General features: G+C 46.2%; 1 protein-coding gene across 6 annotated transcripts in view; it reads left to right on the forward strand.

Annotated features, from left to right (window-relative positions):
* Positions 1-16,434, forward strand: part of LOC140402449 (uncharacterized) — a 134,008-nt gene that overhangs the window by 18,958 nt on the left and 98,616 nt on the right. For 4 of the 6 annotated variants that reach the window (XM_072490284.1, XM_072490421.1, XM_072490367.1 and 1 more), the window contains one exon: positions 10,608-10,806. In XM_072490284.1, coding sequence (XP_072346385.1) covers positions 10,608-10,806 — 199 coding nt within the window. The remainder of the gene's footprint in view (positions 1-10,607; positions 10,807-16,434) is intronic. The other 2 variants (XM_072490439.1, XM_072490486.1) reach the window with 1 other exon arrangement.

Here is a 16,434-nt window from a genome sequence, read left to right on the forward strand (position 1 = left end):
CCAAATGTGGATTTGCCCTCAAACAGCCTCCAAATCATGTCTAATCTGGTTGTATTAGCCTTCCCCCAATTTAGCACCTTAACCCTAGGACAACACTCATCCTTTTCCATGAGTGTCTGAAAGCTTACGGAATTGTCAATGCTCGTAACATGTTCTCCCACTGCAACTTTGATGACCTGGCCGGTCTCGTTCCCTAGTATGAGGTCCAATATAGCCCCTCTCTAGTCAGACTATCCACATATTGTTCCAAAAAACCTTCTTGGACACACAACAAATTCCTCACCATCCAGACCCCTAGCCCTAAGGGGTCAATATGAGGAAAATTAAAGTCTCCCACTACAACAACCCTATTATTTCTACATCTATCCAGAATCTGCTTACATATCTGTTCTTCAGCTTCCCGTGGGCTGTTGGGAGGCCTGTAGTACACCTCCATCATAGTGGCTGCCCCTTCCTGTTTTTGAGTTCTACCCACAGTGCCTCGTTACTTGATTCTTCCACTGTGTCCTCCCTCTGTATAGCTGTAATGAGTTCTCTAACCAGTATTGCAACTCCCCCACCTCTTTTACCTTCCTCCCTGTCTCGCCTATATCCTGGAATATTTAGCTGCCAGTTCTACATAGATACATAGAACATACAGTGCAGAAGGAGGCCATTCGGTCTGCACCGACCCACTAAAGCCCTCACTTCCACCCTATCCCCAATAACCCCTCCTAACCCTTTTGGACACTAAGGACAATTTAGCATAGCCAATCCATCTAACCTGCACGTCTTTGGACTGTGGGAGGAAACCGGAGCACCCGGAGGAAACCCACGCAGACACGGGGAGAACGTGCAGACTCCGCACAGACAGTGGCCCAGCAGGGAATTGAACCTGGGACCCTGGTGCTGTGAAGCCACAGTGCTAGCCACGTGTGCCCTATTTTAAATCAAGTCTCCGTTACAGCAACCACATCCAAGTTTTGCGCATGAATTAAGGCTTTAAGTTCATCTGTTTAACCTGTTATACTCCGTGCACGGTAGCACAAGTGGATAGCACTGTGGCTTCACAGCGCCAGGGTCCCAGGTTTGATTCCCCGCTGGGTCACTGTCTGTGCGGAGTCTGCACGTTCTCCCCGTGTCTGCGTGGGTTTCCTCCGGGTGCTCCGGTTTCCTCCCACAGTCCAAAGATGTGCGGGTTAGGTGGATTGGCCATGCTAAATTGTCCTCGGTGTCCAAAAAGGTTAGGAGGGCTTATTGAGTTACGGGGATAGGGTGGACGTGATAGGGTGCAGACTTGATTGGCCGAATGGCCTCCTGTTCTGTATGTTCTATGTTCAAAGCCCTTGTGCAGCCAAACCAATTCAGTTGACTGTGACCTTGAGAGGCATCCCAAAGGGTGAAGCATCTTCTAGAATGCCCTCAGCTACCAGAGTGATGCAGCCCTGAAGATCTCAAGGCCTTCAACTCTTAAGCCAGAGCCTGCATAGAACAGGTACCAGGGACGGTTAGTGACATGAGAAAAGAGAGACTAGCCCATCATTCCTGTGCTCACTGACTAGCTTTAGGTCTCCTAAATCTTCCACTTTAAAATTCTTATCCTCAAATACTTTCATGATTTCACTATTTCTGATCTCTACTCTGCCCTTAACCCTCTGAACTCTGTGTTCCTCCAAATCTGGAATCTTTTGAACCCCCTTACTCCCTTGTCTCTAAGCAATGATGGCTGTGTTTTCAGCTGTGTAGGACATTAACTCTGAAGTTCTTTTCCGAAATGTTTCTCCACTTCTGTGTAGTACCTGGGGAGTGTTAATCTGTGTGTTCGGAAATAGGGATATTTTAAATGATTTGTATTTGGGTTTTTTTAAAACCTAATTCCAATTAAGGGGCAATTTAGCGTGGCCAAACCACCTACCCTGCATATCTTCTGAGTTGTGGGGGTGAGACCCACGCAGACACTGGAGAATGTGCAAACTCCACACGGACAGTGACCCGGGATTGAACCCAGGACTTAAGCGCCATGAGGCAGCTGTGCTAACCACTGTGCCACCGTGACGCTTATAGAATTGTATTTGTGAGTATTAGGAATAAGTTTCAAGTTAAATTTGTGTTTCTGTATATGTGTGCTAAGAAAGAGTTAAAACTTCATGTTAAACAAAGATGCCTGCAGTTTTAATTTCATTTTAAACTTTGCTTGCATTGTAATTGATGCTTTATGATGTAAAAGCAATTCCAAGCTTTTTTAAAAAACTAAGTTGTTTCTTAGCAACCAGAGGCCCACACTGAAAAACAGAAGCATTGGAGTTCAGTTGGAACCAGATAACAAAGAAAAAAGTAACTCCTCACAGAAACTGCTAATGCAGGCAGGACAAGACAGAGGGACAGAAAGCAAGTCCCAGAAGCTAAAGATGTTAAAGGAACAAAAAACGGAAATCTGGAAAAGCGTTCTTTTCAGTGCAGTCAGGAACAGAGGGACATTCCCAGTTAAAGACAGGATTGAGTTAAAGACTGAGGTACAGTTCCAAGGTACAGTCCTGGAGACAGCGGCTAGCGAGAGCCAGATATCTGAGATGCTCATAAAGTTGGTGATTCCTTAATCCAGTCTGTGAAGCAGTGGTTTTCTGTTGCCATGGGTCGGTACCTGAGAGATTGTGTGGAAGTTTGAATGTACGTGGTGTATCAGGACAGAGTAGTACTGAAAGGAGAAGTTGAAATCCTGGATGTGGATCCTTGGTGAAGGCATCCGAGAAAGATTTCCATGAGAGAAGATTTCAAGGTGTGTTCTTCGAGAGTAGAGTTTGGAAACATTCATGTCGGAATCGGAGTTCCAGTGAGGCCAGTTGGCTCACAGTGTAACAACCTCTGGGGGATTTGATGAAAAATCCACAGATGTTGTTTTTGGTGTCATCTGTCGCTTCGTTTCAGAGTGTGATGTGTCTGACCACATTTTGCCTATTGGTTTACATAGACTGTGTAAAAGATAAAGGTATTTTGTTCAGTCCTGTTGCCATTCAACCTGTCAGGGGGTTGGGGAAGGACTGGAAAATCCCACCCGAAGTTTGGAAGCTGTGTTATCCTTGTAAATCTGGTAAATAAAGGTATAGCTGGGGTGAAGGAGTGGTATTAAGCTGATATTTTCCTGTTTAGTGTTTTAATCTTTTGTTAAAAGTTAATTGCAATCCTGTGACTGTTCATCCATGTCAGTAAACAAAACATATAAATTGGGATCTAGGACCTAACTGTCCAGTTGTAACATAAGTTAACGGTGCGATGTAAATGCAAATTACTTTTTAATGAATGCTGAGATTACAATGAAGCCTGTTTTCTCTTGCAATTTTCTCCACTAGCCTTCCCTTTTAAAAGTGATGATCATATGGGGACATAGCGCCATGTCCGGCACTGAGGAATGTGTGAATTTCCATACATACTAAATAGATCCAACTGTCCTTGAGGCAGCTCAATTTTATCGGCTTAATAAAGGGAAGCAGCAGTCTCTTCCACTAATTATTTATAAATAAGCTATGGTGAACTTGACCTTTCCTTTGTCTGATTAATTCCCATTCCAACTGGGAGTTGTAGGTGCAGTTTTCATTTAAATTCCTCTGCTTGTATTTCCCCCCCTTCCCAGCTTTGTAAAACTGCATGATTTTGGTTTGAATGGAATTGAATGCAGTTTTGACAGTTCTTACTAGTTTTGTTTTCCTTCTGTCACTACGGAGTTGTGAAGATGTGGAACAATAGTAATAAGGAAAAAATGCATTGTCCGTTTTATAGGCCATCCTTACCCGTTCATTTATGACTGTATTGTAAAAATTGACCTGTAGAAGAAAATACAGCCCGTACTAATTCTGCCCCACACATCTGACAATGTGACTAGCTCCTAAGGTTTTGGCTAATTCTGTTATTGAGCCATATGCCATGCTTGTGACTTCATATAATCACTGCGATCCAATTTTATCTCTCTAACTGAGTAATGCGACTGAGAATTCAGTTACTTAGAGGATTGTGATCATAAACCGACCAATGTTTTGCAGTTTAATTATGCTATAATGTGCAGTATAATGTTCACTTTCTGTAAATGTACTGTCTTCACCCAACCTCCATAAAGCTTACAGATTTAGATTCACATGTGTTGAACAAGCTTGATTCTAAACGTAAGAGGTTATATTACGAACGGAGTAGGCTATTCTGCCCTTCAAGCCTACTCCGCCATTTAATAAGGTCATGTCTCTTCTGATAGTAACCTCAAATCTGCATCCCGCCTACCCCTGATAACCTATTACCCCCTTGCTTACCAAGAATCTATCCATCTTTTGACTTAAAAATATTCAAAGACTCTGCTGCCACTGCCTTTGCAGGAAGAGAGTTCCAAAGACTCATGCCCCTCTGAGAGAAATTTCTTTTTCCCTTCATCTCCGTTTTAAATGGGCAAACCCTCTAATTTTTCAACAGTCACCACTAATTCCAGATTCTCCCACAAGAGGCAACATCCCCTCCTTTTCCACCCTATCAAGACCCCTTAGCCTTGTATGTTTCGATTAAGTCAATTCAATGAAGATTTGCAAGAGAGCATGTCAGGAACAGCACCAGGCATAATTGAGAATTCGATGTCAACTGGGTAAAACTACAACACAGGGCTATTTACGTGCCAAGCAACAAGTGATAAGTAATTCCCCAACCAAGGATTTATTTGATCTAAGCTCTGCAATCCCAGCCACATCCAGTCATAGAACATAGAAGATAGAACAATACAGCGCAGTACAGGCCCTTCGGCCCACGATGTTGCACCGAAACAAAAGCCATCTAACCTACACTATGCCATTATCATCCATATGTTTATCTAATAAACTTTTAAATGCCCTCAATGTTGGCGAGTTCACTACTGTAGCAGGTAGGGCATTCCACGGCCTCACTACTCTTTGCGTAAAGAACCTACCTCTGACCTCTGTCCTATATCTATTACCCCTCAGTTTAAAGCTATGTCCCCTCGTGCCAGCCATATCCATCCGCGGGAGAAGGCTCTCACTGTCCACCCTATCCAACCCCCTGATCATTTTGTATGCCTCTATTAAGTCTCCTCTTAACCTTCTTCTCTCCAACGAAAACAACCTCAAGTCCATCAGCCTTTCCTCATAAGATTTTCCGTCCATACCAGGCAACATCCTGGTAAATCTCCTCTGCACCCGCTCCAAAGCCTCCACGTCCTTCCTATAATGCGGTGACCAGAACTGTATGCAATACTCCAAATGCGGCCGTACCAGAGTTCTGTACAGCTGCAACATGACCTCCCGACTCCGGAACTCAATCCCTCTACCAATAAAGGCCAACACTCCATAGGCCTTCTTCACAACCCTATCAACCTGGGTGGCAACTTTCAGGGATCTATGTACATGGACACCTAGATCCCTCTGCTCATCCACACTTTCAAGAACTTTACCATTAGCCAAATATTCTGCATTCCTGTTATTCCTTCCAAAGTGAATCACCTCACACTTCTCTACATTAAACTCCATTTGCCACCTCTCAGCCCAGCTCTGCAGCTTATCTATATCCCTCTGTAACCTGCTACATCCTTCCACACTATCGACAACACCACTGACTTTAGTATCGTCTGCAAATTTACTCACCCACCCTTCTGCGCCTTCCTCTAGGTCATTGATAAAAATGACAAACAGCAACGGCCCCAGAACAGATCCTTGTGGTACTCCACTTGTGACTGTACTCCATTCTGAACATTTCCGATCAACCACCACCCTCTGTCTTCTTTCAGCTAGCCAATTTCTGATCCACATGTCTAAATCACCCTCAATCCCCAGCCTCCGTATTTTTTGCAATAGCCTACCGTGGGGAACCTTATCAAATGCTTTGCTGAAATCCATATACACCACATCAACTGCTCTACCCTCGTCTACCTGTTCAGTCACCTTCTCAAAGAACTCAATAAGGTTTGTGAAGCATGACCTACCCTTCACAAAGCCATGCTGACTATCCCTGATCATATTATTCCTATCTAGATGATTATAAATCTTGTCTCTTATAATCCCCTCCAAGACTTTACCCACTACAGACGTGAAGCTCACCGGTCTATAGTTGCCGGGGTTGTCTCTGCTCCCCTTTTTGAACAAAGGGACCACATTTGCTGTCCTCCAGTCCTCTGGCACTATTCCTGTAGCCAATGATGACATAAAAATCAAAGCCAAAGGTCCAGCAATCTCTTCCCTGGCCTCCCAGAGAATCCTAGGATAAATCCCATCAGGTCCCGGGGACTTATCTATTTTCAGCCTGTCCAGAATTGCCAACACCTCTTCCCTACGTACCTCAATGCCATCTATTCTATTAGCCTGGGGCTCAGCATTCTCCTCCACAACATTATCTTTTTCCTGAGTGAATACTGACGAAAAATATTCATTTAGTATCTCGCCTATCTCTTCAGACTCCACACACAATTTCCCATCCCTGTCCTTGACTGGTCCTACTCTTTCCCTAGGCATTCGCTTATTCCTGACATACCTATAGAAAGCTTCTGGGTTTTCCTTGATCCTTCCTGCCAAATACTTCTCATGTCCCCTCCTTGCTCGTCTTAGCTCTCTCTTTAGATCCTTCCTCGATACCTTGTATCTATCCATCGCCCCAACTGAAACTTCACACCTCATCTTCACATAGGCCTCCTTCTTCCTCTTAACAAGAGATTCCACTTCCTTGGTAAACCACGGTTCCCTCGCTCGACGCCTTCCTCCCTGTCTGACCGGTACATACTTATCAAGAACACGCAGTAGCTGATCCTTGAACAAGCCCCACTTATCCAGTGTGCCCAACACTTGCAGCCTACTTCTCCACCTTATCCCCCCCAAGTCACGTCTAATGGCATCATAATTGCCCTTCCCCCAGCTATAACTCTTGCCCTGCGGTGTATACTTATCCCTTTCCATCATTAACGTAAACGTCACCGAATTGTGGTCACTGTCCCCAAAGTGCTCTCCTACCTCCAAATCCAACACCTGGCCTGGTTCATTACCCAAAACCAAATCCAACGTGGCCTCGCCTCTTGTTGGCCTGTCAACATATTGTGTCAGGAAACCCTCCTGCACACACTGTACAAAAAACGACCCATCTAATGTACTCGAACTATATCTTTTCCAGTCAATATTTGGAAAGTTCAAGTCTCCCATAATTACTACCCTGTTACTTTCGCTCATATCCAGAATCATCTTCGCCATCCTTTCCTCTACATCCCTAGAACTATTAGGAGGCCTATAAAAAAAACTCCCAACAGGGTGACCTCTCCTTTCCTGTTTCTAACTTCAGCCCATACTACCTCGGAAGAAGAGTCCCCATCTAGCATCCTCTCCGCCACCGTAATACTGCTCTTGACTAGCAGCGCCACACCTCCCCCTCTTTTGCCTCCTTCTCTGAGCTTACTAAAACACCTAAACCCCGGAACCTGCAACATCCATTCCTGTCCCTGCTCTATCCATGTCTCCGAAATGGCCACAACATCGAAGTCCCAGGTACCAACCCATGCTGCCAGTTCCCCTACCTTGTTTCGTATACTCCTGGCATTGAAGTAGACACACTTCAAACCACCTACCTGAACACTGGCCACCTCCTGCGACGTCAAATCTGTGCTCCTGACCTCTATACTCTCATTCTCACTTACCCTAAAACTACAATCCAGGTTCCCATGCCCCTGCTGCATTAGTTTAAACCCCCCCCCAAAGAGCACTAACAAATCTCCCCCCCAGGATATTTGTGCCCCTCAGGTTCAGATGTAGACCATCCTGTCTGTAGAGGTCCCACCTTCCCCAGAAAGAGCCCCAGTTATCCAAAAATCTGAATCCCTCCCGCCTGCACCATCCCTGTAGCCACGTGTTTAAATGCTCTCTCTCCCTATTCCTCATCTCACTATCACGTGGCACGGGCAACAACCCAGAGATAACAACTCTGTTTGTTCTAGTTCTGAGCTTCCATCCTAGCTCCCTGAAAGCCTGCCTGACATCCTTGTCCCCTTTCCTACCTATGTCGTTAGTGCCAATGTGGACCACGACTTGGGGCTGCTCCCCCTCCCCCCTAAGGACCCGGAAAACACGATCCGAGACATCATTGGTGGTAGACAATTAAACAACTTACTGAAGGAGGAGGAACAAATATTCCCTTCCTCAACGATGGCAGGGCCCAGCACATCAGTGTAAAAGATGAGGCTGAAACACACAGCAATCTTTCGTCAGAAGTGTCAAGTGGATCCAACAGCCTCCTCTGGAGGGTCCTGAGCATCATGGATGGCAGTCTTCAGCCAATTTGATTCCACGTTTCTGTCAAGAAACGACTGTGAGCTCTGGATACTGCAAAGGCCCAGACAATATTCCAGCAATAGTACTGAAGACCTGTGCTCCAGAACTTGCCATGCCCCTCGCCAAGCTGTTCCAGTACAGCTACAAACACTAGCATCTATCCGGCAATGTGGAAAATTGCCCAGGTATGTTCTGTACACAAAAAGCAGGATAAATCCAATGCAGCCCATTACCGTCCCATCAGTCTACTTGTAATCATCAATAAAATGATGGAAGTGGTCATCAACTGTGCAATCAGGTGGCACTTTCTTAGCAATAACCTGCTCACTGGGGTTCAGTTTGTGTTCCGCTAAGGCCACACATCTCCTGATCTTATTGCAACCTTGTTTCAAGCATGGACAGAAGAGCTGAACGTCTGAGGTGATGTGAGAGTGACTGCCCTTGATATCAAGGCCACATTTACCGAGTTTGGTATCTTGGAGCACTATCACAATTGGAGTGAAAGGGAATCGGGGAAAACTCTTCACTGGTTGGAGTCATACCTAGCACAAAGGAAGATGGTTGTTGGAGATCAGTCATCTCAAGTCCAAGAAATCATTGCAGAGTTCCTCAGGGCAGTACCCTAGGCCCAACCATCTTCAGCTATTTCATCAATGACCTCCCTTCCATCAGGAGATCAGAAGTGCGAATGTTCGCTGATGTTTATACAATATTCAGCACCATTCGTGAGTCCAGATACTGAAGCAGTTTATGGCCAAGTGCAGAAAAACTTGGACAATATCCAGGCTTGGGCTGAAAAATTGTAAATAACATTTGCACCACAAGGGTCAGGCAATGGCCATCTCCAACAAGAGAGAATCTTAACCATCGCCCCTTCACATTCAATGGTATTGCCATCACTGAATCCATCACTATCAACATTTTTGGGGGTAGTGGTTACTATTGACCAGAAACTGAACTGGACTAGCCATATAAATACTATGGCTACAATAGCAGGTCAGAGGCTAGGAATCCTGCAGCAAGTAACTCTCCTCCTGACTCCCTCCCCAAAGCCTGCTCACAATCTACAAGGCAGAGGTCCAGAGTGTGATGGAATACCTTTCACTTGCCTGGATGAGTGCAGCTCAAATAACATTGAAGAAGCTTGACACCATCCAGGACAAAGCAGCGAGCTTAATTGGCATCACTTCCACAAACATTCATTCCTTCCAAGACTGACGTGCAGCAGCCGTATGTACCACCTACAAGATGCACTGCAGGAATTCGCCAAAGGTCCTTTAGACAGCACCTTCCAAACCCACAACCACTAACATCTAGAAGGACAAAACACCACAACTTGGGGGTTCCTCTCCAAGCCACTCAATATCCTGACTTGGAAATATATCACTGTTCCTTCACTGTTGCTCAGTCAAAATCCTGGAACTCCCTCCCTAACAGCATGGTGGGTGTGCCTATACTTCATGGACTGGACTGCAGTGGTTCAAGAAGGCAGTTCACCGCCATCTTATCAAGGACAGTTAAGGATGGGCAATGAATGCTGGTCTAACCAGCGAAGCCCACGTCCCGTAAAGGAATTTTTAAAAAAAGTTGCCTCTTACTCTTCTAAACTCCAGTGAATACAAGCTTAGCCTGTCCAACCTTTCCTCAAAGCAACCTGCCCATACCAGGTATTATTAGTCTGATAAACCTTCTCTGAAGTGTTTCCAATGCATTTACATCCTTTCTTAAATAAGGTGACCGATACCATAGACTGTACCCGAAATGTGGTCACACCAGTGCTCTGTAAAACTGAAACGTAATTTCCTACTTTTGTGTTCAATTTGTGCTCGTACTAAATGATAACATTCTATTAGTTTTCCTAATTACTTACTGTACCCGCATACTCTCCTTTTGCAATTAATGCATTGAGACATCCCTCTGCATCCTTTCACCATTTGGTTGATATGCTTCTATTTTATTTTTCCGCCAAAATTGACAAATTCACATTTTCCCACATTATACTCTATTTGCCGGATTGTTTGAGCACTCACGTAACCTATCTATATCTTTTTGTAACCTTCTTATGTCCTCTTCACAACTTACTTTCTTACCTATCTGCGTCAACAGCAAATTTGACAACCATCCCTTCATCCAAGTCATTTTTTATGCCTACTCTCTGCTTCCTGTTAGCCATCCAATACATTACCCCTTTCCCATGAGCTTTTATTTTCTGCAATAACCTTTGATGTGGCACTTTATTAAATGTCTACTGGCAATCAATTAGTAGGTAAATAGTTCATTAGCGAGGGTATTTAGTTTAAATTTGTCTAATAATGTTTTCTACCTTGATTTTGTGTGCAGACTCATCCATCAGTGAGGGTTAAAGGAACAGAGCATAACTACAATCCAGTTCTCTGCCAGGATGAGAAATGTTCTTCTAATTCTAAAGGTAGCCACATGCACTGTCCCTTTTGTAGTGTGACTGAAGCCTACCAGGACCCTGTCATCTTGAGAGCACATTACAGAGTTAAACATGTTGATAAAGGGCTTGATTTTGCAGGTAAGACATATGACCTCCACATTGACCTAATAGGCCCCTCAGACTACTCTATTATTACTTCCTCTGAATATTGTTGTAAATTAAAACAGATTATTGCACATTGATCCTGATAGTTATGTATCAACATTTTGGGAGCTATGGTCTGCCCCACAAACAATCTAGTCTGTTTTTCAATTGACGCTTGTGGAGCAATTAGTGCTTCCAGACTCAGCACATTACAAAGATTTGGATTTCTGAAGGGAGTTTTGTTGAGCAAAATGGTTTTAATTGAAGACAAGTAATAAGTTTGTGTGAGAATCTGAAGCTACTAACTATGCCAGTGGAGAGGTGCAGCAAATCCAAGGGAATCTGATGTTACTTAATAGCAGACCTCTTATGCTGCTGTGATGCATGTGTGTTGTGGGCAACTCACCATTACATTGTATCTTGTAGCTTCAGACTGACCCAAGCATTTATACCCATTATACCCAAGTATTGATCAGTATAGAATCACTCTGATTGTTCTTTTCAATTAAAAAGTATAATTGGCTGAGACCTGGCAGCAATTTGCTTATTTACTTTGACCAGGAATAGTATATGATATGGCACAATGTAAAGTTAGCAGATATAAAAATAATTACAGTGCAATGTTTTATAGTTTCTTGTATTCTTTTTGTTTCACTTTATTGACATTCATCAGTGAAACGCAGCAGAATGTTCATTTCAGTGGGACTTTGTGCCCATTTCTGATATATTTGCTAGTTTTGGTTTTGCTAGAGTCAGGTCTGATCCAGAGGTATGGCTGGAGTCGGGCCTTGCTGGTCAAAAGGAACAGGTAATAAAAACAGGGTCAAAACATGCTTGTATTAGATCTACGGAAGTGACTACATGCAATTAAATGCTCATGCAGACCACCGTGTAAAATATTGATAATAGGTAAATTTTAAAAATGTACGGTGGAACCTTGGATGTTGGGGAGGAGGTGAATGTACAGAGAGGTTTGTTTCAGTCAGTAATATGCAGTTCTACTGTGAAAGAAACTATATAGTACCAATTTCCACATTTTGAAAATTCAAAGCTGTTCAGATCTCTGTTTAAATTATATAGGTGATTATAATCTTGTGTACATTTGTCCAGATTATTTCCCCTTAAAGCCAGAACTAAGTTTAGTGTTTTGATCAGGTGAGGAGGGTGCAATGGCTTCCCTTTTTCCCCACTACTCTTTTGACAACAGGTATTTCTAAAACAATATGCTTGCTAATTCAGTGAGTATTTAACTGTTTGTGTGCTGTCACTTTAAAGACACACACACACACACATAGCTTCCTTATACGTTTGTTAAAACAAGCAAATTGTATTTTTTGTTCAGTCTAATAAAAATAATAAAAGCACTCTGACTTGCACACATGCACTCAAGGTTCACACACACAAATGACATAGAGTGGGGGGATAGATTAAGCAGCCTTTTTAGAATACAATGAAAGTGTAAAATTAATATGGATCTTATAGATTGATGGCTGAAATGTTTTCAGTCTGAGATTGATGGTCTATCTGGATTCAAAGTCGAGACAATTATAATAATAATCTTTATTGTCACAAGTAGGCTTACATTAACACTGCAATGAAATTACAGTGAAAAGCCCCTAGTTGCCATATTCCGGCGTCTGTTGAGGTACACAGAGGGAGAATTCAGAATGTCCAATTCACCTAACAAGCATGTCTTTTGGGACTTGTGGGAGGGAACTGGAGCGCCCGGAGGAAACCCACGCACACACAGGGAGGACGTGCAGACTTCGCACAGACAGTGAGCCAAGCCAGGAATTGAACCTGGGACCCTGACGCTGTGAATCATAGAATTTACAGTGCAGAAGGAGGCCAATCGGCCCATCGAGTCTGCACCTGCCCTTGGAAAGAGCACCCTATCTAAGTCCACATCTCCACCCTAGGCCTGTAACCCAGTAACTCCACCCAAACGTTTTGGACACTGAGGGGCAATTTAGCATGGCCAATCCACCTAACATGCACATCTTTGGATTGTGGGAGAAAAAAAACTGAAGCACCTGGAGGAAATCCATGCAGACACGGGGAGAATGTGCAGACCCTGCACAGACCACTGTGCTAACCACTGCTAGCGTCCCGATATGCTGGCAATTTCTGCCTGATCTTCTGGAGTCAGCAGATGCTTGAGCTACTTCTTAACATACTTGCTGCAGCAGGTGCAGGTGGATGGTCAATCAGCAGATATGGCTCAAACTTGCAGACTTGATAGAGAGAGAGAGAGCAACAGTGTCCCACTTGGGTCCTGCCTCTGTGGCGTCTCTTCCTGGCCTGGAAAAAAGCAGTTCCTTAAACACAAAAGAGAGTTGCTTGGCTTGTCACATGGTCCTCTCCACTGACTAGTAACGTAAACATGGTCATAAATAGTGGATTCCAGGCCCATGCCTTAGATCATGAAATTACGGCTGAATTACTTTATTTCTCAACTAGAATTCATCGTCTGAGGTGATTATGTCTAATGGTTAGGCCCACGCAGTTGAGTGCCGAGGTGATTGTCCAGGTACTTTGTGAACGCGTTTGGAGATGATCCAATTCAAAATTCTGTATAGAACCTTAGTTAGGCCACACTTGGAGTATAGTATTCAAGTCTGGTCGCCACACTACCAGAAGGATGTGGAGGCTTTAGAGAGGGTGCAGAAGAGATTTACCAGGATGTTGCCTGGTATGGAGGGCATTAGTTATGAGGAGTGGTTGAATAAACTCCCGGACTTCCGGTTGCGGCGATGCGGAGCTAAACCGCGCGTTTCGGCAGCTCCCGCGACTACGGACTTTCGGGCTCTCCAGAGGAGCCCCAACGGAGCTGTTTTGATTTAATCCCGTGTGGGAAGGTGCAGTGAGGTCCCCCCTCACAATATATGGCAGAGATCAGCGGTGGAGCGACAAGGAAAGAGGCCCTGGAGCAGAGACCAAAACGAGGGGAAAGAAACAAGATGGCGGAGGGCGGAGAGCAAGCAGCATGGGGGCCAGACCAGCAGGAGTTCCTCAAGCGATGTGTGGAGGAGCTGAAAAAGGAGGTGCTGGCGCCGATGCTGTTGGCGATCGAGGGGCTGAAAGAGACCCTGAAGACCCAGGCGGTGGAGCTTCGTATGGTGAATGAGAAAGTGAATACCAACGAGGACGAGATCCTGGGCCTGGCGTTAAAAATGGAGGCGCACGAGGCGGTGCACAGGAGGTGGGCCGAGAGAATTGAGGTCCTGGAGAACAGGTCGAGAAGGAACAACCTCCGGATTCTGGGTCTTCCCGAAGGAGTGGAGGGAGCTGATGCCGGGGCGTACGTGAGTACGATGTTCCATTCGCTGATGGGTGCGGAGGCCTCTCCGACCCCCCCAGGAGCTGGAAGGAGCTCATCAGGTCCTGGTGAGGAGACCCAAGGCAGATAAGCCGCCAAGGGCGATAGTGGCAAGGTTCCACCGCTTCGCGGACAAAGAAAGTGTGCTGAGATGGGCCAAGAAGGTGCGGAGCAGTAGATGGGAGAACGCGGTGATCCGAGTATACCAGGATTGGAGCGCGGAGGTGGCAAAGAGGAGAGCTGGCTTCAACCGGGCCAAGGCAGTGCTGCATAAAAAAAGAGTCAGGTTCGGCATGCTGCAGCCTGCGCGACTGTGGGTTACTTATCAGGACCGACACCATTATTTTGAAACGCCAGAAGAGGCTTGGACCTTTATTCAGATGGAAAAACTGGACTCGAACTGAGGAGATGTGGTTGTACAGGGGGTTGTAAATATGGGTAAAGAATATTGCATGGGTGGGATGATGGATGGGGATGTGGGTAGAGTCCTAGTTAAAATTCCTAAAATTTCCTTTTTTCTTTTCTGTAGACAAGATGATGATGATGGGGAATGTGGGCGTCGGTGCTGGAGGGAGGTGAGACTTGGGGATGAGGGAACTGGGATAATGGCCACAATAGGAGCTGCGCCATAGGGGGCGGGGCTGGCTCAGGAAAGTACGGGTTTTTTCCCGCGCCAAAAGGCGGGGGGGGGAATGGTGGCAGCTTAGGAAGAGGAGAGACTCCCACACGGGGAGATCAACGGGAAGGCGGGGGAAGCCGGGGTCAGCAGAAGTCCGCTGACTCACGGAAGTAATATGGGGGAGCAAAAGAGCTAGATGTGGATCTAGCGGGGGGGGGGGGGGGGGGGAGAAGAGTTTAGGGTTGCTGCGGCACTGTCCGTGGGGGAACTGAAAATGGAAGAGGTGGTCGGGGCGGGGGTCCCCCGCCTGGGGGACTGGAGGGTGAGGGAGGCGTGGGCACGGGAGTGGCCTAAGATAGGAGATGGCTAGTCGGTTGGTGGGGGGGGTAACCCCCCAATCCGGCTGATCACGTGGAATGTGAGAGGCCTAAATGGGCTGGTTAAGAGGGCCCGAGTGTTTGCGCACCTAAAGGCAGATGGGGTCATGCTTCAGGAGACACATCTGAAGGTGGCAGATCAGGTCAGGTTAAGGAAGGGATGGGTGGGACAGGTGTTCCATTCGGGGCTGGATGCGAAGAATAGAGGGGTGGCAATACTGGTGGGAAAGGGGGTGTCGTTTGTGGCCAAGAACATAGTAGCGGACAAGGGAGGTCGATACGTGATGGTGAGTGGTAGGTTGCAGGGGACGGAGGTGGTACTGGTGAATGTATATGCCCCAAACTGGGACGATGCTGGATTCATGAAACGGATGTTGGGGCGTATTCCGGATCTGGAGGTAGGGAGCTTGATAATGGGTGGGGATTTTAACACGGTGCTGGACCCAGCATTAGATTGTTCCAGATCTAGGACGGGGAAGAGGCCGGCTGCGGCCAAGGTGCTTAGGGGGTTTATGGATCAGATGGGAAGAGTAGATCCATGGAGATTTGCCAGGCCTTTGGCCAGAGAATTTTCTTTTTTCTCCCACGTTCATAAGGCCTACTCCTGGATAGATTTTTTTGTTCTGGGCAGGGCATTGACTCCGAAGGTGGAGTGAACGGAGTATTCGGCATTGCCGTTTCAGACCATGCCCCGCACTGGGTGGAGCTGGAGTTGGGGGAGGAGAGGGACCAACGCCCGTTGTGGAGGTTGGATGTGGGACTGCTGGCAGACGAGGAAGTGTGCGGGAGGGTGCGGGGGTGTATTGAAAGGTATCTGGAGGCTAACGACAAAGGGGAGGTGCAGGTGGGAGTAGTATGGGAGGCGCTGAAGGCAGTGCTCAGGGGAGAGTTCATCTCCATCAGGGCCCACAGGGAGACGAGAGAGGGCAGGGAGAGGGCGAGGTTGGTGGGGGAGATTTTAAGGGTGGACAGGAGATATGCAGAGGCTCCGGATGAGGGACTACTCAGGGAGAGACAAAGTCTCCAGACGGAGTTCGACCTGTTGACTACAGGGAAGGCAGAGGCACAGTGGAGGAAGGCACAGGGGGCGATATACGAATATGGGGAGAAGGCAAGCCGGATGCTGGCACACCAGCTCCGTAAGAGGATGGCAGCGAGGGAAACAGGTGGAGTCCAAGCTGGCAGGGGAACTACGGTGCGGAGGGCAGGGAAAGTGAATGAGGCTTTTAAGGCCTTTTATGAGGAACTGTATAGGTCCCAGCCCCCAGGGGGAAAAGAGGGGATGCGGCGATTCTTGGATCAGTTGA

This window comes from Scyliorhinus torazame, chromosome 1, assembly GCF_047496885.1.
Source record: "Scyliorhinus torazame isolate Kashiwa2021f chromosome 1, sScyTor2.1, whole genome shotgun sequence".
Taxonomy (NCBI): Eukaryota; Metazoa; Chordata; class Chondrichthyes; order Carcharhiniformes; family Scyliorhinidae; genus Scyliorhinus; species Scyliorhinus torazame.